General features: G+C 40.3%; 1 protein-coding gene across 1 annotated transcript in view; it reads right to left on the bottom strand.

Annotated features, from left to right (window-relative positions):
- Positions 1–541: 541 nt before the first annotated feature.
- Positions 542–22,775, bottom strand: part of igf2r (insulin-like growth factor 2 receptor) — a 42,346-nt gene continuing 20,112 nt past the window's right edge. Inside the window, 31 exon segments of the mRNA XM_046836354.1 lie at positions 542–2,286; positions 3,042–3,111; positions 3,195–3,335; positions 4,030–4,216; positions 4,306–4,490; positions 4,872–5,024; positions 6,680–6,797; positions 6,894–7,030; positions 8,609–8,849; positions 10,115–10,267; positions 11,052–11,250; positions 11,711–11,763; positions 11,766–11,868; positions 11,947–12,045; positions 12,137–12,181; positions 12,320–12,553; positions 12,745–13,007; positions 13,093–13,224; positions 13,732–13,858; positions 14,305–14,501; positions 14,683–14,816; positions 15,088–15,191; positions 15,275–15,405; positions 15,500–15,703; positions 17,055–17,142; positions 17,287–17,465; positions 17,782–17,916; positions 18,979–19,152; positions 19,738–19,909; positions 20,011–20,112; positions 22,609–22,710. Coding sequence (XP_046692310.1) covers positions 1,909–2,286; positions 3,042–3,111; positions 3,195–3,335; positions 4,030–4,216; positions 4,306–4,490; positions 4,872–5,024; positions 6,680–6,797; positions 6,894–7,030; positions 8,609–8,849; positions 10,115–10,267; positions 11,052–11,250; positions 11,711–11,763; positions 11,766–11,868; positions 11,947–12,045; positions 12,137–12,181; positions 12,320–12,553; positions 12,745–13,007; positions 13,093–13,224; positions 13,732–13,858; positions 14,305–14,501; positions 14,683–14,816; positions 15,088–15,191; positions 15,275–15,405; positions 15,500–15,703; positions 17,055–17,142; positions 17,287–17,465; positions 17,782–17,916; positions 18,979–19,152; positions 19,738–19,909; positions 20,011–20,112; positions 22,609–22,710 — 4,740 coding nt within the window. The 3' untranslated portion in view covers positions 542–1,908.

The raw sequence follows: 22,775 nt of genomic DNA, 5'->3' as shown, positions 1-22,775 counted from the left end.
TTGGCATATCCCAGAGTCAGCCATTATACAACCCCCACAGAAGGTTAAGGGCCTTGCTCAAGGGCCCAACAGTGGCAGCTTGGCAATACTAGGGCTTGAACCTCCGACCTTCCAAACAGTAAACCACAATCTTACTACTGAGGTACCCAGGTAATAATGTAGGTGAGGTGAGGAGGACTGGGGTGCAGTCAGTGTTCCAACAGCTCCATAGCAGCAGGAGATCTTCCACACCAACCCATGTAGAGCAAATTTTTTATGGATCTGGCTTTGTGCACAGGGGCATCATTATGCTTGAACAGGTCTGAGACTCCTGGATCAAAGGGAAATTTGCTACAGTATACATAGACATTTTATGGCGGAACTGGAATGCTGACTTCACCCCAGTCCTCCTGCATCAGTATCTCTAAATCTCCAAAAGCATACTCCAAAATCTAGGGGAACATGCTCCCAGAAGAGTGGAGGTTATTATACCAGCAAATGGGGACAATGTGGAATTGGATGTTAAAAACAAAAAAAAAAAACACACCAATTTAATGCTAAATAAAGTAAAAACAACCAGACACATTTATTTGTCTTTTTTAAGCAATGCAAACAATTTCCTTCAACCTTTGGAGTGTAGAACGTTTCAGAACATGTAAATATCTGAACCCGGATGACCCCCTGGTGTGAAAACATCGCTTAGTGACCAGAGTAAATATTTTAACAGCCGTTCTTTTTTTTTTTTTTTTTTTTTATTGAAATAATGTTATGTCTCAGTTTGAACATATTTAAATAATCAAACAAAAAAAACAAACAAAAAAAAAGACAAGCAAACAAGTGTAAAGAAATTTTGGCAAAAACAGGGCGGGAGGCTCTGTATATGAGATTATAAAAAGAAAAAAAAAAACAAACACAAAAAACACACTGAGATTGTGTGTACGGTGAGTGACAACCTTTAAACAACCTTCATAGCAGACACGATGTGTAGCATTCAGACACCTGCGTCTCATTATGATCAAATCGTACCATTTTTCAAAAAAAAAAAAAAAAAAAAAAATCAAAACACATCACATAAGTCACAGTCTTGAGTCTAAGGCCAAAAGAAATCAAACAGCAGTCATCAACTTTTTAATTTTCTTTTACCTTCAGAAAGAAAGAAAATAAAAAAAAGAGTGCATTGTAAGTTGCGAATGGAACGCAACTGTGCAAAGAATGAATAAAATGACACACAATAATTCCTGAATGAAAGACTGAGACCATTTTTGAATTTTGATTTTGTGAAATCGTGGAGGGAAGAGCGTTAAAATACTGCACGTGTTCCGTCGAGGGCTTATACGTCATGCTTTGAGAGCGAAAAGGGAAAGCAATGCACAGGATGTCCTTTTTTACTCAAAATGCTGTTTTTTGTTGTTTTTTTTCTATGTATAAAGAAAGCGTAATTTAAGCAGCTAAAAGAAAAAAAAAGAAAAAAAAAAAGAAATCCGAGCAAACGTTAATGCGATTCCTCATGGCTCCATGTGCAAAAATACCGCAAACCTTTAACGCAAGATTTTCCCGTATTCACGACTGGCTACTGGTTGCCATGGAAACAAGCGGAAACAGATGAAAAACACAGCTGAAATAAAATCAACCCATTTCATTAAATATCAGATCACACACCATCTCCCTTTTTTTTTTTTTTTTTTTTGCCTAAGTGTTTACAATAACGTCTGGATCTGAACTGGGCGGGGGAAGAAAAAAAAAAAGGAAAATCTAAACAATGAAATATTTCCATCGCCAAGGCTGTCACAACTGTCCGTTCATAAGCAGTGAAAAGAAATAAATAGATTTCCCTTTAGAAAACCACAAAACAGCTACAACTAAAAAAAAAAAAAAAAAAAAAAACACAAAATGAGCAGAGCGGGTTTTAGAAGTTCATGAAAGTGCTCCTCAGACTTTCAGAAGGTCCTCGTCGCTGTCGTCTGGGTCTCCCTGTGCTTTCCTCGAAGGCCTGAAGCTCGGTTTGGAAGCCTTCTTTCTTGCCGTGTCGTCCAGCAGCCCCACCAGATCCTCGTCGCTCTCGTTCTTCTTCAGGAAACGGGAGGAGGAATAAGGGGCGGAGTCTCGTCCCGGTTGAACCCGAACTCTAGGGGTGGTCAGAACTTCTTCCTCGCTGTCCTGATCGTCTAGGGAGAAGGAGCGCAGGGCATCAGCACTCACCGGCTTGGTGGTGATGTGGCCGTTCTCGTAAGGCGTCTGCGCCGGAGTCTCCACCTCCTCCATCAGCCACTCCATCTCGTCCTCGCAGCCGTCCTCGTCTGTGTTCACCTGGGACGCAGTAGCGTTTTTTCACAAATACACATTCATATAAACGTCTTGATACAAAACAATTGCTTAGCCTGGTTTAGATGCCCTGAGTCTTTCCCAGTTGTGTGCATAAGTATTCACCCCCCCAAATGAGCTGTTCCGACCCTAAGCTCTGTTTAGTTCACGTATTTATGTTTTGTTTGTTGATTTTTTTTTTATATTTCGATAACTATACTAATTTCCCACAGCTCAACATGATTGGCTTTTTAATTGTACACATTTCTACACAAAATAACCCAAGTAGTCCATTTCAAAAACAGGTAAAATATTCATCGATTATTTAAACGATCACACAAAATGGACAAAAGTTTGTGGACACCTGACCATAAGATTGGTATATACTTTCTGAACATCGCACTCCAAAAATGAATTCCTATTTTTCTCGTATAATAAGCTCCACTTTTCTAAAAGATGTTCCACTACATATTTGGGTGTGCTTGTGGAGATCTGTGGAGATTCATTCAGCGTAAAGCATGGATTCATCTTAAAGATGTTCAGTGGGTTTGAGTTCAGAGCTCTACAGTAGGAGATCTTCCAATTCAACTCACGTAAAATCATATATTCAATGGAGCTTTGTGCACAGGGGCACGGGCAAGCTGTATGGCTGGAAGAAGCATGTAGGGCTGGAGTCGGGTGTCCCAATACTTTGGCCACATAGTGTACTAATAAATGTTTCAACAAAAAACACAAACTAAAACACAAATACATGCGAGTACCTTGGAGTATTTATAAGAAACTTGATTTCTCCGTTTGCAGCAGCTGGTGAGTTTCTGTATAAAAAGCCCCCTGCAAACACATGTAGAATCGTGCAGAAGTGAATGAGTGGGAAAGATTCTAATATAATAATAATGTCGAGTGTGTGTTTGTACCTCCTCTCTCGCTTGTAAAGCAGCAGAACAAGCAAGCAGATGGTAAGCACCAGCAGCAGTAGGGTCAGCACCACCCCCAGAGCCTGACTCCGCCCTGATAATCCAGCATCATCGTTGTCATTAACCTGCTGATTCATGGTGCTTCAAGAACAACAACAAACAAAAGATAAACGAACGTTAATTCCACTCAAATATAAAACACAGCTCATTATACTACAAGTGTGGTAGTATTTTACACAAAGGCTATAGTACAGCCTATTGGCTTTTGAACTTTATTAGCATATTTGAATATTCATGAATGTATCATTTCATGCACGAGTGGAATATGGAGCTAACGCTATATTGACACCTGAACATGAGATTGTGGAATGGGATCCTCAAAAAAAAAGCACATACCAATGAGACCCCAATTGCACTTATAGTAACCGCCACTCTTCTGGGAAGATGTTCTACTAGATTTTATGGAGATTTCAGCTCATTTAGGGTGTTAGTAATGTCCTGGGGTGCAGTCAGTGTTCACATTCATCCCGAAGGTGCTCTACAGCTCTATAGCAGGACATCTTCAACCCCAAACCATGCAAAGTAGATCTTCATTGAGCTGGCTTTGTGTAGAGGAGCACTGTCATGTTTGGGACACCTAGTTAAATTATGTGCCTCCAACTTTGTGCTACGAAGCATATATGAATGGACAAGTCAGGTGTCCCAATACTTTTGGTTATATAGTTTCTTGTCTTATTTCCATCTCTGGTGCTTTGTGTATATATAATATATGTTATGGGGTAAACGTTTGAGGAAACGTCTAAAACCTATGATCTGAGGCTGTAGGGTTACTTACAAGAGTTTGCAGACTTTGTCTGTGTGCCAGACGAACAGGTACTGACACCCGTCTGTCTCCAAAAGGAACTCGGGGATTCCCATTCCAGCCTCAGGCTTGCAGTGGAACAAAATGTTCGACGACATGGTCTTTGACTTGTCCCGGCCGCACACGGACTCTGAAGGCACCAGGACATCTAGACTGTCCCCTACAAACAAAAACAACGAATTAAATATTACCACCTGAAAAAGAACAAAAAAACCCCTTCATTTATGTGCTCTGATGATCGAGTCTCACCTTTGATGTAGTACTTGGCCTTGTTGGAGGAGCCGATTTTCCTGCAGTAGGTGGCACCATTCTTCACCTGGCAGATGTTTGCACCCAGACACTGGGATAAAGAGCTGTCTGTGATGCCTGACAGCTGGATGTGATAGATGTAACTGTCACCATTGGGTCTGATGTCTCCGGTGGCATTGTGGCGGCTATGAGTCGAAAAAGAAGGAGAAATTTTTACACGTAAATAAGTTATCTAAGGTAACCCAATCAAATGCCTAGAAAGTAACACAAATTAAAAATAAATTATATGCAAAAAAGTTTGTCATGCTGAAACAGGTCTGGGCCTCCAATTTCAAATGAGGGGAACAATTTCATTAGAAAGAATCCAGAGACAATTGTGTGCCTCCAAATTTGTGATAACAGTTTGGAGAAGAAGCACGTGTAGGTGGAAAATCAGGGGTCCCAATACTTTTGACCATATAGTGTATATAAATAAACTGGGCTACAATGGAGTTCTTATCAGTTACAGACTTATTCTGCGGTTTTTTTTTTTTAGTTTGTGGTACAGTTAAAAATAAGCCTCAGACCTGTAGTAAAGATCTCCCAGGCTGAACATGGAACCAGTCTGGGGAACCTTGATGATGCCGTTCACCATTTCCACCTGCTCTCCTTGCTGCTTCACTGCACAGGCAGCTCGAGTCTCCCATTCCACCCAGAACTCACAGGATGCTGTATCCTCCCTGCGTGCGCGCACACACACACACACACACACACACACACACACACACACACACACACACACACACACACACAAATATTAGGAAAGTGCTCTCCATAACTGAAACTGACCCAATTCTCACCTCATTACGATTGCAATCAGATTTTTAACACTATGATACAAAAATGATATGCAGTTCAATATGGACAGTTCACTTTTATTTCTTTGGTTCAGACAGACAGCAAATCATCAGTTTAGTTAAAGTGCCTTCTGACGTCTAACTAATGGCCCTTTTATAAACACGCCTTTGAAGTACACAAAAAAACCCACATTCTTTTCCTGTTGCGTGTGCAGGAAGTTACAGCTCTACCTCTGTATTCTATGTGACTCTCAGGATACGCCGTATTCACGTAGAACGCGTACGAGAAACAGTTTAACGACGAGAAATTGATCTACACATCAAATATTGGTCACAAATTATTAGTCACTTTCTATACAATAAAAGTTTAGCACATCTTCGATTAATTATTATAATAATGAAAATAAATCCGTTTTACCGATGAAAATGTTTTAAAAACGATGCATCGCAATACAAATGATAAATCACATAAGGCCTCAAAGAACAACACTAAACTCTAAAATAGTTCTGGGAAAACTTGCTGTGGGAGGAAGGGGAGGAGTTTGACTGTAATGACTCCTAGAAAAATAAACATATTTTGCCTAAATGATTAAAATTCTTACTTGGTCTACGCACTGTCTAGACTTTGTTTCTCTTTCTGTCAGAACTCTGGAGCCAAGGAACAAGATACCAGTGTGAATGTTTCTACTGATACGAGTTTCAAATACATATTTTGCCTGTAACTAAAGTCTAATAAAATGTGATTCCTTTTTTTATTCCAATATTGCATTATAATATCGTGTACAATATCGAACGGAAAATATCGTGATATGAATTTCAGCTCATATCGCCCGCCCCTACTTCCTAACGCAGCGATATTTCTTTATGTGAAGCTTTGACCATTGATGTCACACAAGGTCAATGCTGTACTGTCTGGCATAAAATGTTAATCTATTACATTTGGTAATAAAGCATCCTTTAACTGGAAGTAAACTGTAACTGGAAGTAAATCAACTGTAAGGCCGAAAGACAAGGCGATGCAGATGTTCTAACACTGAATTAATCTTGCATCAAAGCAATAAACTGGGTTTTAATGTAACATCCCATCTACTATATAAGCAAATACATGTCTGATTCCCAGGACACATTCACTGTACTGAGAGAAGCCTGTTTATTTAAATAAATCACTTATAATTAAAGTCTAAGAGCAAATGCTGAGGAATAAATCACTTTTTACTAACATTTTTACTTCAGTAAGACGCAGGAGTCAGAGTTTTCCACACATGGTCAATCGGAACAGTTCAGGAAATTCAAGTTTGTTTGAAATGATGTGAGAGAAAGTTTTATTAGAGCCCTTCATCTTTACCAACCCTTATCATTTCCCCTTCAGTGTACTGCCAGTCAACACAAAGAATTTTTTTTTGAAATCGTACATTTTATGGTGCCAAAGATTGTAAATGCAATAGCGAATAATAAATCACACTACACAACAGATGCAAAGATTTCTTTCAAAGTTTCTTCCAATATACTTTCGTTATTTCAACCAGAACAGGACTCACTTCAGGAGTTTGGGATGGCCCACGGTGTCTCCGCACGTCAGCTGCACGATGGTTTTGGCCTGTTTTGAATTCCCACACACGGCATCCCCCATTGTGTAATTAACCTGGATCTTTCCATCTGGAGAATGAGCAGATGTGGTTATTGATTTATTTATCACCAAAACAACAAACGCTCTTGTATCTGAATGCATTGGAAATTGGAAATCCCGCTAACCAGTAATGCCCATGTTCTGAGTAAAAACTCGTCCCAGGGTCTCCGTCTTTCCACCGGAACGCCTGCGACACACAGAGGCTCCGTCCGGACAATCGGTCAGACCTCCGTGGATTTCCTGGCACAGGTTCAGGTAGAATCTGTGAAACAATGTGTTCCAAAAAAATAAATAAAATAAAAAAAATTGATTAGACCTTTGGACCTTTGGAGTCCAAGTTTTATTACTGATTAACCCACAATACATTTAGATGCAAGATCGACATGGTCCAAGATGTTCTGAATGAAAAATAATAAAAACATGAGCAGCACTGTGACAAGTCAAATGCAAGTTGGCGCAGTGAAACTTTACATCAAACTATAACAACTCCGATTCCAATGAAGTTGGGACACTGTGTAAAATTTTAACAAAAACAATCCTTACGATTTTGTTCAAAATAGAACATAGAAAACATATCAAATGTTTAAACTGAAGAAATGTACCATATGCACCAGAAATAAGGTTCTTCTGAATGGCTGCAAAACATTTTTAAAAAGCAACAAACATCTAATCAAAATAAGTGTTACTAAAATTGAACAGTTGGAGAAACATTTTGCAACTTCTTCTTCTTCTTCTTTCGGCTTCTCCCATTAGGGGGCGCCACAGCGGATCATCCGTCTCCGTTCCCCCTGTCCTCTACATCTGCCTCTTTCACACCAACTACCTGCATGTCTTCCCTCACCACATCCATAAACCTCCTCCTTGGTCTTTCTCTTTTCCTCCTTCCTGGTGGCTCCATCCTCAGCATTCTCCTACCAATGTAACTCATGAACCTCTTCTGCACATATCAAAACCATCTCAATCTCACCTCCCTCACCTTGTCACCAAAACGTCCTACATGAGCTGTCCCTCTAATAAACTCATTTCTAATCCTGTCCATCGTCGTCACTCCCAACGAACATCTCAACATCTTTAGTTCTGCTACCTCCAGCTCCACCTCCTGTCTTTTACTCAATGCCACTGTCTCTAAACCATACAACATCTCAGGTCTCACCACAGTCCTATAAACTTTCCCTTTCACTCTCACAGATACTCTTCTATCACAAACTTCCTCAGTTCCCAGATGTATATGGACAGAAAATGTGATGTTATACAGTGGTAAAGACGGCCCTGTCGCAACTTTTTTGATACCTGTTGCAGCCATTAAATTCAAAATGACCGTATTTTTTCCTTAAATTGACATATATTCTCGGTTTAAACATCTGATATGTTTAAATGCATGTTTTTGTGAATAGAATATGGATTTATGAGATTTGCAAATCATTGCATTCTATTTTTACTTACATTTTACACAGTGTCCCAACTTTTTTGAAATTGGGGTTGTCGTAAAATATGAGAGAAACTGATTTAAGTCTGTGGAATTGACCTTGAGTTTGAGAAAAATGCTATAAAACAGTTTGAAGAAGCAGAAGAAGAGCAATAAACACTGAACAGCAAGAATTATTACATCGTAATGTATGAGAGCCAATTGGGTGGCATTTTTCAAATGTAAGGTATGCAGAACTATCCGCATAAAAACAGGGTGGGGCATGAATAATGTAGGGGTGTTTTTAATTAGCATATTCATAAAATCTAGAAATGGTAGTTTCTGTGGCTTTTTTGGTCACTGCTACCTTTTTTTTGTTTTGGGTGGAAATTCATTCTTTAACATTATAAACTGTGAAAAGAAAAGCTTCCTTACGAGTCGCTCTTATCGGTGCCGGTGAACTTCCACGGGGCCGTGAGAGAAGACAGAGGGCGCAGGTCGTAGGTTTGGTGGTGGCTCACCAGTTTGCACTCCATCTTTTTCGGAGGACAGACTACATTCGTGCGCCACGTGAAGGTGCTGGAACAAGCCTGAGTCTCGCTAAGAAGCTGCGGTTTACCGCGGCCTGCCGAGCGATCGCACGTGAACAAGATGGTCGACTGCCTCTTGGCCGCCACTGAAAGGTTTTTGAAAGTAAAGATTAGCGTTTTTCATTCTATAAACTAAGAAAATCCAACGTGAGATATCTCTAGTTGAACAAATCATGCCTCGTACTCATGTCGCCTGTAACTCTGGCCCAATTAGTCAGGCAAGTGGAGATTTTTTATGAGAAAAAATATGAGAAAATGTGAGAAAATAAAGAGATTATGAGGAAAATATATAAGATAATAATATACAAAAGACAAGTATAAACTCTAACAAGGTAAACAAAACAAAAACAGTGACGATATCTATTTATGGTGCAGAATCAACACGAGTATGATTGAAGAGAAACCTGAGCATGGATAGTTTAGATGGGCATGCTCGCTTTAAGAAGCCGGATAGTTAATATTAGTGTATATAAAATGCAAGATTCTAAATACGTAATATATTCGGTCACACCCTCTTGTACGCTTCTTAAATTGATTGGTGATTCAGTTCTACAGATTGAGGAGATGATGGTTATCTTTGCTCCCCCCTCCCTTTATAAGTTTAGCATTACCACAGGGTTGCACAAAGCAGTTTGCAATTTCGGACGTTTCAGCTATTTAAACAGCTGCACCAGCATTTCGCTCGCGCTGTGGTCACTTTCGGAAACAACTATACAGTAAAAGTGTAATCTGACATGGATTTATGTTCATGTCAAGCTCTTGTGAACTCTATAGATAACTTTCTGGTCTGACCTTTGGTCACACTGCACGCAACATTAAGCTGACCGTGGACAATCAACTGTCCAGTTTCTTCTCACGTTGCTGATCTAACATAACTCTCGTCAATCTCTCCTGTGAAATATCAAGAGTATTTGTCCATTTTTGTCCACTCAGCGGATTGTCCATTTCCTTATCTGAAGACTGGACTACTGCAACTTGCTCCTGGCAGGTCTGCAATTTATAGGATTCATATCTTTCAACCCTCAAGGTTCTTTCACTCCACACTTGCTGCTATACTCCATTCACTGGCTTCCTGTCGCTGCATACCTCCGATTTAAAACCCTGATGTTCACCTACAAAGCCAAAAACGGACCAGCGCTCTTCTACCTCTCGGCTCTTATCACCGCACCGTACCACGCTCTGTCCATCGATCCACTAACACTGATACCACCATCTAAACCTCCCCTTGATGTCTGAACAGCTCCAGAGCCTCGAAGTCTTTAAACAACATCTTGTGAGGAAAGAACAGTATAAACCAGGAGTGGGAAAAATGGAAGCGAAAGTACTAGTAAGTACAAACACCACGCCTTACCGCTAGAACAGAAACCCCACTGTCTGTCTATGTCATAATTTGCTGTGGTAGAGCACCACTTCCTGCCATCAGTCCTGCCCTCTTCTGTGCACTCAGAATAGGATTTGTGCAAAAAGATGAAGGGGAAAACGCAGACGGATCCGTTTGTAGTCACTGCAACGAGAAAGACAAATTTCTCCAAATGTAATTCTTTGATCATAATAAATCCTGACATATATGAAAAAGATTAAAAGACATGAACATACTACACTGTATTGAAACACCTGAGTTTTCCAGCCATATGTGATTCTCCCCCAAAATGTTACCAAAAATTGAGACTGTAAAGGACGTTTTTGGATGTGGGAAAATCGAATTCTCCCAATCACTTGAACACAAAGACAGCTCCATGAAGATATGCTTATATAGGTTGGGGATTGAAAGATCTCCTATAGAGCTATTGAACAGCTTTGGAATGAATTGGAACGCTAACTGCACCCCAGACCTCCTCACCTCACCTCACCTCACCTCCTCAACTCTCATAAAATAGTACTGAATTTTATTACCAAAAAAAACCCCCAGCACTGATTCATGAAAGTGTGCGAAATGAAATAAATCTGAATAAATTAGCTCATAAATATAATTCTATTATTAATGACTAATAAATAAATATAATATAGCGCTCTCTGTGCAGCACGCAGTTTCACGTGTAAAAACAAGCAGCATGCGGCGTCAGTGATTCGGCACTAGAGGTCGCTCTCAATGACAGCAGACCAGAATGGATTGGTATGGAAATCTGCAGATAGCTGATCTTTCCAGGAATCAACTATTGGTGTTGATTAATAGGCAAAACCGAGTAGTGGGTTGACCTCCAATCAGTACCTGACTTGACACACACACACACACACACACACACACACACACACACACACACACACACACACAGCATGATAAGACTGACCTGAAGGACAGGGGTCTCCACCTCCATAATGCATGATGACCGCCTGCTCCTCTCGACTGTAGTTCAGACTCATGGCCTGACTGTGCCCGAATGAAGAGTCAGAAGTTCCAGAGACCAAACACACCGCGCTTCTAGAACACGCCTTGTCCGTCACGGACCCACAAACATTCATCTTATATGTTCCAGAGGAAGCAGGAACCTATACAACACAAGACACCACGATCAGGAACCGCAGGATAAAAATGCACAATACTCTACTGTTCTACTCTTAGAGGTGGAAGCTTAATGGTTTGGAGTTGTTTTGGAGACTTATTCCGGAAATAAAAACGAAAGGAATCTTGAACCAACATGGCTACCATTCCGTACTTCAACACGGAAAAGCTGCGGCTCATTGGAACCGACTTCACCATAAAACAAGACGTCGTCTGGAATGTTATCTATAGTTGAATGACCTGCCCAGTCACCGCACCCAAATCCTATTAACCTGCTCTGGGATGAACTGGATCGCAAGTTGGCAAATCTTACAAGAGGCACGGGAAAATATTTTGGAGAAACACTTGTAGTCAGATATACAATGAGGCATTTAGCGAATATTACATAGAAACTAAAAAAATTAACTTTTTCGTTTCATGTGTTGACGTGATGACACGGACAGCTACCTGAACGTCTCCTGACAGACGCGAGAGGTCGAAGGTGTACTGCAGCTGGGAGACTTGAGCTTGCAGCCCTGCACGCTGACCGTCTCAGGACACACCAGAGGCGTCAGCCACTCGAACACGTACGTGCAGTCCAGCTGATGAATCATCTCCGGGGATCCCTGTAATCGTATGTGAAAGCTCAAGGGGCTATCCAGGTAAGAGTCCACTCAAATAAGACTGACATTAAGAGTATGTACCAGGTCTGTGTCTTTCTGGCAGGTGAAGATGATTCTGGAGGTGTAGTTAACCGAGGGATCGGCTGCGCATGGCGTCTTACTGGTAAAGTCAATCTCCACCTGGTGAAATATGGAGAAAATAAGATTCAAAGTGCAAAGATTATAATGCGATATTGAAAAATTATTTCCTTTCTTTTTTTTTTTTTTTTACCTGATCTTTGTTATACGTAGGAGAGGAGGTGGCACGTCCAATGTCCTGTTATGGAGAGAAAGAACAAAAAAGTGGTGGTGGTCACTACCACAAAACAGAAACATCATTCACAATACAGCACATGCTCAGGACCCCAAACCCGCTTGCAAATTCTTTATAAATATATAAACTGAATAAACTCACAATGGGGTCTCCTTGAGGAGGGTCCATGCACACCGCCGCTCCAGGAGGACACTTGACCCCTGGAATGGGGTTGAGAGGCTGGCAGATGTTAATGTAGAAGACACGAGATGTGTCCTCCTTGTTTTTATCAGCAGTCTCTTCAGTGTCCTCGTCGGTGGCGGTGTAATACCCGCTGAGGTGAATCAGAGGACTCAGGTCTATCAGGTTGGTTTTGTTCCAAACGGAGCATCTCACCTAGGGATGGGTGTGTTAGGGCAGATTTAATTACCACTCGTACCATCATTTATGCCATTTTGTTTCTAATGTGATAGCACAAGTAGCCGTTTGTGTTCCTGGTATGATCGTTCCTAAAAGGTTTTTATTGGTTTCTACTGCTTTTATTGGGCCAAATTATTCAAGAAGGTATTTCATGTGTTTCGAAGTACCTGTTCCTCACAGACCAGCGGTGTGTGCCATGAGAAAAAGTGAGTGCAGGTGTTCATGTCCGAGTCGACCAGCACGGGCTTGCTGGTGCCGCTTCCCTCAGACTTGCAGATGAAGCTGATGATGCTCTTGTGTTTGAGTGACGGATTGGCTGCACAGACGTCTCCGCCCTCGTAGGTCAGCTCCACCACCTGGTCCTTATAGACCAGCTTCTTGCTAGGCATTCCTCCATTCACTGCTGAGTTAGCGTCTTTGATGCACATTCCTGTGGTACAGACAAGGACATCAGTGCTGAACAGGGAACCTGGTAGACAGATGAATATTTAAAGAAGTTGATTTTGGGGCGTCACCTGCTTCGGAAGCGCAGCCTGTGTTCTTTATGGGGCCACAGACATTGAGGCGATACATCTTCCTTACATCGACGCTGTGGTACACCGTATATCCACCATCCTGGGTGAGGGAGTTTAAGTCAAACAAATGCCCTGTGGAGGGAAAAGCAGGACATATTTAGATCCTTCATTAATTACATTTATGGCTTGGATTGTGATGTGGTCTAACAAATGTAAACTATGTGTTTAATTGAAATAAAATATTTTCCCAGCATTTAATTTGTTTTAATAAATAAATTTATGCTAATTTAATCGATTACTCAGTTTAATTAATATAATAAAAAAGTGTATTGCGTTAATTTGATTTGCTCTTTTTTAAATATATTTATATTTTTTTTCACTTTTATTATGTTCACAAATGTTTAAAATAATAAACGACATAAAAACAAGAAAAATGTTTTGCATTCCTCTAACTGTATGGAAACTGAACCGGACCGTGACTTCAAAACTGAGATACGTACCAAACCGTGAATTTTGTGTACCGTTACACCCTTAATTATGTTTAAAAAAAAAAAACTTTATAGTAGCTGATAAAGTGACCCATCATCTTCTGAATACAGCAGGTGTGTAACAGGCTGGTGGTCTCTCCGTAGGACTCACCTGTGAGGGGATTAGTGACCTTGCAGTCTCCGTGCTCAGTGCTGTTAAGAGGACACGCTGCTGTGGTGAACCACACAAAGGTGTACACGCAGTCCTCCAGTGCCGTGATCAGAGTGGGCTTCGAGTCCTGCAGCCAACCACACACACACAAACATACACACACACACACACACACACACAGTTTTTATATTTCATTTATGCATATATCCTTTAATTATTATACAAAATTACATTAATGTTAATTAATTTAAGGATTTTTTTTTTAATCCAATTAATCGGAAATAATAATTGATTAACCGATTAGCAAAATAATCATTAATCGCAGCCCTACATACCAAACAAACCTGTTTAGTAATAAACTAGTTCTGTTTTAGACAGCATCTGAAGCAAAACTGATTTATTCATGCGACTTATCATCTATGATGATATTCATAAAATCAATGGTGTAAAAAAATGCAGTTTAGAAAGAAAAAAAAAAATCTCAAAATACATATTGAAATTATTTGCTTATAAAAACAACTCTGTAAAACACAATGTATGTGTGTTTGTGTCTGTCTCACGGTGTTTCCTCACCACTTTGTTGCGATCACATTTAAAGCGGATGATGGTGGACCGTTTGCGGTCCCCGGCTGGGCAGGTTGTTCCGTCAGTGTACTTGAGCACCAGCGCGTTTTCCTCCCACTGTGGCTCGGACTGAGCTTCTCCCAGACTCACATACTTATCATTGGTCTTCTGACAAGCTGCTGCGCTGCTCGGGCAGCCCCATAAACCTACAACACACACACACACACACACACACACACACACACACAAATATAAACACAATTAAAACAGCTTTCTACTGCAAAAACTGAAACTGGGTGACTGAAATTCCCAGTTAGAGTAATTCTGGACTTACAAGCTCATTACCCTCATATAAAGAAAGCAGGTTAGGATGTAGCTTTGACTCACCGCTCTGAGGAACGAGAGACTTGCACACGTTGATGTAGTAGCGCTGGTCTTTATTTCCAGTCTGCGGCAAAATCACCCAGTTACTGCTGTGCCGCGCCAATGAGGACAGATCATACGAGTGTCCACTGCCGTCACTAAAATACATACGATTCAAAAACAGTGGTGAGACCAAGAAGACACTTTTTCCAAACTTCATCCTAACGGAAGGAGCAATCAAGTGTTGGGAAGAAAATATCCTTGTAGGAATATACAACGCTTAATGAATTTTCACAAGAACCTGTGGACTCATGGTCTCAATTGTTCTCAACATCATTTAGGGGAAGTAACCACCATATCAGCAAATATATCTTTACACTGGTTTGTGTACACGGCTTGTGTGAGAAGGTTTGTATGAATTGTTCTCACTTGTAGGAGCAGCTGATGGTCTTAAAAGGAGGACAGGCCAAAGTTGTGTGCCATTCAAACAAGTAGGTACAGTCTGCAGTCTCTCTGATAAATGCTGGCTTGCCCTACAATCAATCATTTAGAGAAAACACAATCAGAAAACAAACAACGTGACAAGTGAAAACCGTTTAGATTCATGAAGCCATACCGGGTTCTTGCTGTGGTCACAGGAAAACATAATAGCTGTCGATCGCTCGTAAATTTTATGGCAGGTGTCCCCGTGTGTGTAGTTGATCATGATAACCCCATCATCAAACGTCAAGTTCTGATTAGACAAGCCTGTTAGGGTAAAACAAAACACAATTCTTAGTACTTATCACGTTAAAGGAACATGATTTGGTTGATTTTAAAAAATTAATAAAAACGTACTGACCAGAAATCTTATGAGCGGTACCCTCTACTTGGCAGGATGAAACCGTGTTATCAGTTCCGTGTGGACACACTGACGTCTTAATAGGGCCACATACAGCAAAATGATATTCATACGTTAAGCTCTTCACCTCATAATCCGTCCCAGACAGCGGAGTCAGGTCAAATTCATACCCACTCCTGGGGTCCTTCACCTTACAGTTGGAACCTGGAATAAAAAAAATGTTTTTACTTACAGCTATAATAGGCAATAGTTAATAAAATAGCAATGTACATATAGAAAAAGGAGTATAGTATATAGTACAGTGTTATAAGAAGTGCACACAGATGATAAAGGAATTCTACCTAAAACAATTAAGTTTAATTTTTCCTATTCTCTATTTAAAAAGTCCTATTCTCCAAATTTGTCCCCTCTAAACCTATTACTGAAGCACACTTTAGTTATTAAGTCAAAATTGTTCCACATAAAAAGATGACAAGCCTATTAGTAATGAGAACAGAGTGTAAATCCCAATTACACACAGAAGAATTCATACACTTGATTCATTGCACCAATTCCCACCCAGACTCACCTGACAAACACCCCACTCCTGGAGACTCTCCATTTACTCACACTCCTGACCAACCCCATCCACTCACTCAGACTCTCCTGACCAACCCCATCCACTCACTCAGACCCTTTTGACCAACCCCATCCACTCACTCAGACCCTTCTGACCAACCCTATCCACTCACTCAGACCCTTCTGACCAACCCCATCCACTCACTCAGACTCTCCTGACCAACCCCATCCACTCACTCAGACCCCATCCACTCACTCAGACCCTTCTGACCAACCCCATCCACTCACTCAGACCCCATCCACTCACTCAGACCCTTTTGACCAACCCCATCCACTCACTCAGACCCTCCTGACCAACCCCATCCACTCACTCAGACCCTCCTGACCAACCCCATCCACTCATTCAAGCTCTCCTGACCAAACCCATCCACTCACTTAGACCCCATCCACTCACGCAGACTCTCCTGCCCAACCCCATCCACTCACTCAGACTCTCCTGCCCAACCCCATCCACTCACTCAGACCCTCCTGACCAACCCCATCCACTCACTCAGACCGTCCTGACCAACCCCATCCACTCATTCAAGCTCTCCTGACCAAACCCATCCACTCACTCAGACCCCATCCACTCACTCAGACCCTCCTGCCCAACCCCATCCACTCACTCAGACTCTCCTGCCCAACCCCATCCACTCACTCAGACTCTCCTGCCCAACCCCATCCACTCACTCAGACTCTCCTGACCAACCCCATCCACTCATTCAAGCTCTCCTGACCAACCCCATCCACTCACTCAGACCCTTCTGTCCAACCCCATCCACTCACTCAGACTCTCCTGACCAACCCCATCCACTCACTCAGACCCTTCTGACTAACCCCATCCACTCACTCAGACTCTCCTGACCAACCCCATCTACTTGCATTAAAAAAAGCGATGAGAAAAACTGGCTGTATATGCTTTCAAAGCCATTTGGATCATTTTGTATTTATATCGTACCTTGTGCTATTTTAATCGGGCAGGCTTCGGAGGTCCTCCAGATGAATACGTATTCACAGCCGTCCTTACGATCAAACATCGGTGAGCCCTTTAATTAGCAGAGGAGCAGGAATTAAATTTCTGTATGTCAAACTTTTTTGACAAATATTAGGATATCTCAAATACAGAATAACGTAAGGGATGAGAACATACAGGATTAAAAAAAAAAACAAAGCAGACTGATTGTGCTTACAGGGTTGTCATCACACTGGAAGATCACGCGTGCTGAGTAACGTCCTCCTGAACCGCACTTATCCCCATTCTGATAGACGATGCTGATGGAGCCGTCTGAGCCGGCCTGCGGGGTGGACTGCACAAAGCCCAGATTCACACCTTGTCCACTGAACTGACCGCACGCTCCAATTACCCCAGCTGCCGGTGACAAAAGACTGTGTGATGACCTCTTTAACCACACAGTACTTTTTATAAAGTACATACAGACACAGGATTTACAGAAGTTCATCTAAACTGTTCAGGGCCTTGTATATTAGTTATAGAACAACTGTGTAAATCTGCTGTATCATAAGCAATAACAGAAAACATCTTGCCATCATACGTCATCATAAACCTACACAATGCGTTCTTTAAAGAAAAATAGACTGTCGAAACAGTCTGGGCAATGAACTGTCAAAGCTGCATCACATAGAGAAACCAATACAATGAGACTTGCGGCCGAAGTGCGAGTTACCTGGGCAGTTCTTGACATATGGTAGAGGTTTACACACACTGATGAAGAACTTCTGAGATTTTGCCTGGTCTGATGTGTCTAAAGGAACGTAGACTTTATTGAGGTCCCTCAGGTCGTACTCATTTCCCTGAGAGTCTGTACACATGACAAAACAAATGAGTGGAGAGAAAGGACCACTACGACTATAACTACAATGATTACTATGACTTTGAGGACACAAACAATCACTGCAGTGATTGTCTACTATGACCAATACTGTTACTGATACAACTACCACTTCTTCTACAATGAATATGACTAGAAATACAACAAACATTACACCTACCAATACAATCATCATGACTACTAGAGGTCGACCGATTCATTGGTTTTGCCGATTAATCGGCACCGATAGTTGATTGCCATGCCTATCTGCAAAAATCCATATTGATAGTTTTTCCGGGTTGTGCCTGTTTTCTGAAGTGCCTGAGCAGGTCTTGTCATTATATAGGCTTTTAAACTTTGAATAATAATATAGAACTAGAACTGGGCAATGCTATGCTTGAATCGCTTGCAGGACTAGTTTTCAGAAGATCTAATTTTGTTGTTATTTAAAATGTAAATTTCACTCATTTCTGAATGTAACGGTTTTTATTGATCTGAACTGTTACTTTTTGTTTATAAATGACAACTATTGCTATTATTACTAATATAATGGCTACTACTCCAGTAATTATCATGACTATTATTACAATCATCTAGCGATGGTAAGGTTCAGCAATTCGCATATTTGCATCGTAAAAAAAAATGTAATGTGCTACACTTTTATTATTTAGATAGTGACCAATATTTTATATGCAGATTGATTGCCTTTGCACTACAATTATCTCTATTAGCTATGATAAAATAGTCTAAAAACATCATTGATAAATTTGATTAATTTTGCAGTAAAACAATTTAGTTTTCAGTCATTTCTTCCTTAAAAAGCCCAGAACAGAACACTACTTTGAAAGTGTTGGCATGCATACACACACACACACACACACACACACACACACACCCATAGTGTTCCTATTCCAGTATAAACCGCCACCTTTTCCTAGTTGCATTTGCAGTCTATTATACTAACAATTTAAAGTATCTGAATGTAAAATCTCTATACTCTGAAAGTCGGAAGTTCAAGCCCCAGTATCATCAAGCTGCCAAATGTTATTTTACCTGTGACACGACAATCTACCGGGGCAGGCTCGCAAGCCAGAGCTGTAGAGAACTCAAACAGGACGTCATGCTGCACGTGTGAGGACGTGCTAATCCCCTCACGAATGAGCTTCAGGGAGCCGGTAGTAGAGCTCTGATTGCACACGAAATTGATTGTGAACGTGGCTTCGGTACCTACGGAGAGAAATGAAGTGAAGGCACTCATCATAAAATACTATGTTAAATTACAAAAATGACTATTATATGATTTACAGGCACTAAATTTTGTGGAAACTTCAGGATAAGATTTTGTGCTCTGCTCTTCTGGGAAGATGATGTTCCACTAGATTTTGGAGTGTGCTTGAGGACATTTATTCAGCCACAATGGTGTTAGTAAAATCAGGTAGTGATGTAGCCAACAGTCCCATCCCAACAGTGTTCAATAGGGTTTAACAGCTTTATAGCATGAGATCTTCCACTTCATGCATATCTTAATGGAGCAGTCTGGAACTGGTTTGGGTCTCCAAGTTCAAGTGAAGGGAAAATGTTATGCCACCACAATCGGAGACATTCTATACAATTGTGTGCCTCCAAGTTTGTGATGATAGTTTGGGGTAGAACCGAATATGGATGTGCCCCAATGCTCATCATCACGTTTCTTTTTCATTTGGATTCACCAGATTTTTTTTTTTTTTGTAAAAAAATTTCACGTGTAGCACCCCGGGACAGTTCACTAATCGTTCTACGACATCAAATGCAGGGCATCAAACGTGAACCCACCCAGCTGTTTATCCAGCTCTCCTTTGTAAGTTAGAGTAAGCAGGCCATCAGTAGATAACTGCAGAGTTCTCTTCACTCCAACAAAACTGTGAGGCTTGCCGTCCTCCACCACACAGCCCGCAACATCCTTCTTGTCTGCTTTGCACTGCCGGGCTTCTGAGCAGATGTTCACCTGACGGGGACACATTAAAAAAAATCCCGTTCAGATAAGTTTTTTCCTTTTTTTCTTTTAAAACCTCTCAAAAGCAAGTCTGTAAATTCATGTTTACTCACAATGAACTCTTTTCCATTCGCAGTCGTCTTGTATCCGTTTTCGGAGGCCAGAGGAAGCAGGTTGAACTCGAAGCCGGTATTGGGATGCTTTAAAGAACAAGTCTAACACACAAACACACACACACACACACACAACTGATTACATTGTTCACTTATTTAAGCATTTCACGTGGACATTCCAGCTCAATTTTATAACCACACTGCTTTTGAGTTCTTGTATTGTGAATGTATATATATATATATATATATATATATATATATATATATATATATATATATATATATATATATATATATATATATATATATATATATATATATATATATATATATATATATATATATATATATATATACAGTGCCCTCCACAATTATTGGCACCCCTGTTTAAGATGTGGTCATGGACTTCTAAAAATTCTCCTTTTTTTTTTTTTTAAAACAACATAGAACCCAAATGCAAAAAAAGAGAAAAATCCAACCTTTCATTTAAGTACATTACTTTGGTGGTAAAAAATCACACATTTAGAAAAAAAAAACTTGAAATCATGTGTGCCACAATTATTGGCACCCCTGATGTTAATACTTTGTACAACCTCCTTTTGCCAACAAGACAGCACTTAATCTCCTCCTATAACATTTCACAAGATTGGAAAACACAGAGAGAGGGATTTTTGACCATTCTTCTTTCTAGATCATCCAGTGTCCTGGGTCCTCTCTTATGCACTCTTCTCTTTAGCTCGCCCCACAGGTTTTTGATTGGGTTGAGGTCTGGGGACTGAGATGGCCATGGAGGACCTTGAGTTTGTGACTGCTGAACCACTTTTGTGTAGATTTTGCCACATGTTTTGGATCATTATCCTGCTGAAAGACCCAATGACGACCCATCTTCAGCTTTCTGGCAGAGGCCATCAGGTTTTTATTTAAAATATCCTGGTACTTCAAAGCGTTCATAATGCCATGCACCCTAACAAGGTTCCCAGGGCCTTTGGAAGAGAAACAGGCCCACAGCATCACAGATCCTCCACCATACTTCACGGTGGGCATGAGGTGCTTTTCGGCATACTCATCTTTTGTTTTACGCCAGACCCACTTAGAGTGTTTGTTGCCAAAAAGCTCAATCTTAGTCTCATCTGACCAAAGCACACGATCCCAGTTGAAGTCCCAGTACCGCTTAGCAAACTCCAGGCGTTTACGTTTGTGAGTGTTAGTGAGAAAAGGCTTTTTCCTTGCATGCCTCCCAAACAGCTTGTTGGCATGTAGAGAGCGTCTGATGGTTGTTTTGGAGACTCTGTGACCCCAAGATGCCACTCTTTGATGCAATTCTGTGACGGTGAGCTTGGGAAATTTTTTTACTTCTCTTACCATCCTCCTCACTGTGCGTTGTGGCAAGATAAACTTGGGAGCTCTTCCAGCCTTGTTTGTCACTGTTCCAGTTGTTTTAAACTTCTTAATGATTCCTCTGACTGTAGATACCGGCAAGTTAAGGCCAGTGGCTATTTTCTTGTAGCCATTGCCTGACTTATGAAGGTTGACACACATCTGCCTTACTTGAATGGTGTGTTCTCTTGTCTTTGCCATGTTGACAAATGGGTAAGAGAATTAGGCCTCTGTGTCACGTCATATTTATACCCCAGGGAAACAGGAAATCATGAATTACTAATTAAAAGTCCCTAGATACCCTGACCAACCTTAGCAACTACAGAAAAATATATATTAAAAAAAAAAAGTAAATTAAAGTATAGTATAAAGTTTATAGTATATAACATACTAATTAATAAATAAATGTATGAATGAATCAGATTAAGAAAATTATATATATATATATATATATGACGTTAAATGAAAATGTGTGTGTGTGTGTGTGTGTGTGTTCATAAAAAGCTATATAATATAGCGCGTCCAGGTTAGCAGCTAACGCAAACGCTACGAATTTTCATGCATACGCAAACATACACAACCAACAGTGTATTATGAGACCCAAATGGGGTCTAAGAAATGTAACCTAATTAATAAAAAGATTATTTATTTAATTTAATTTCATCAATTTATTTTGTGACAATTTAATTGATTACTCAATTTAAACAATACAATAAAAAAGTGAAGCGTATAAATTTTTTGCAATCGATTTATTCTATTACATTTTTTTTAAATATTAAATTTTTTTATATATTGTTTAACCAAGCAGGCATTTTATTTAAAATTGTTTTAAAAATGTAAACTGTTCAAACGTTGATCACAAATTAAATAATAATAATAATAAACTGCATTAATTAAATAATTAAAAAAAAGAATCGTGAATTTTTAGTAGTAGTCTTAAATCAAGCACCAAAATCCGCTATGATGCACACATCCGGCAATTAAAACCGTCCGTGTGGAAACAGCAAAAGTTCTGTTTGGTGTCCTGGTGATTTACGTCATTTAAAACACCATAATTACTGGAATATATTGTAAAAAATCTTCATTTAAGGCACATTTAGAACCGATAGAAACGATTAATCACAACCTAATTGCGCAAGATAACTCATGACTAATCATGTGATTAATCGCGATTGAATAATAAAAAAAACGCAACTTCTCACCCTGAACTCAGTGGCTTACCTGATTGGTGTCTACGGCAGTCGAAATGGCGCAGGCTGCATCTGTGTCCCACATGAAGTTTACTACGCAGTCCTGGTCCGATAAGAACCGTGGACCGGATGTCTGCGTCAACACAAATTATATAATAAAAACATTAACACAACCATTTTATTATAATACATACATTG

Source organism: Silurus meridionalis, chromosome 23 (genome assembly GCF_014805685.1).
Source record: "Silurus meridionalis isolate SWU-2019-XX chromosome 23, ASM1480568v1, whole genome shotgun sequence".
Taxonomy (NCBI): Eukaryota; Metazoa; Chordata; class Actinopteri; order Siluriformes; family Siluridae; genus Silurus; species Silurus meridionalis.
Note: the sequence above shows the minus strand (reverse complement) of the source record. Positions and strands in the feature narration are given on the sequence as shown.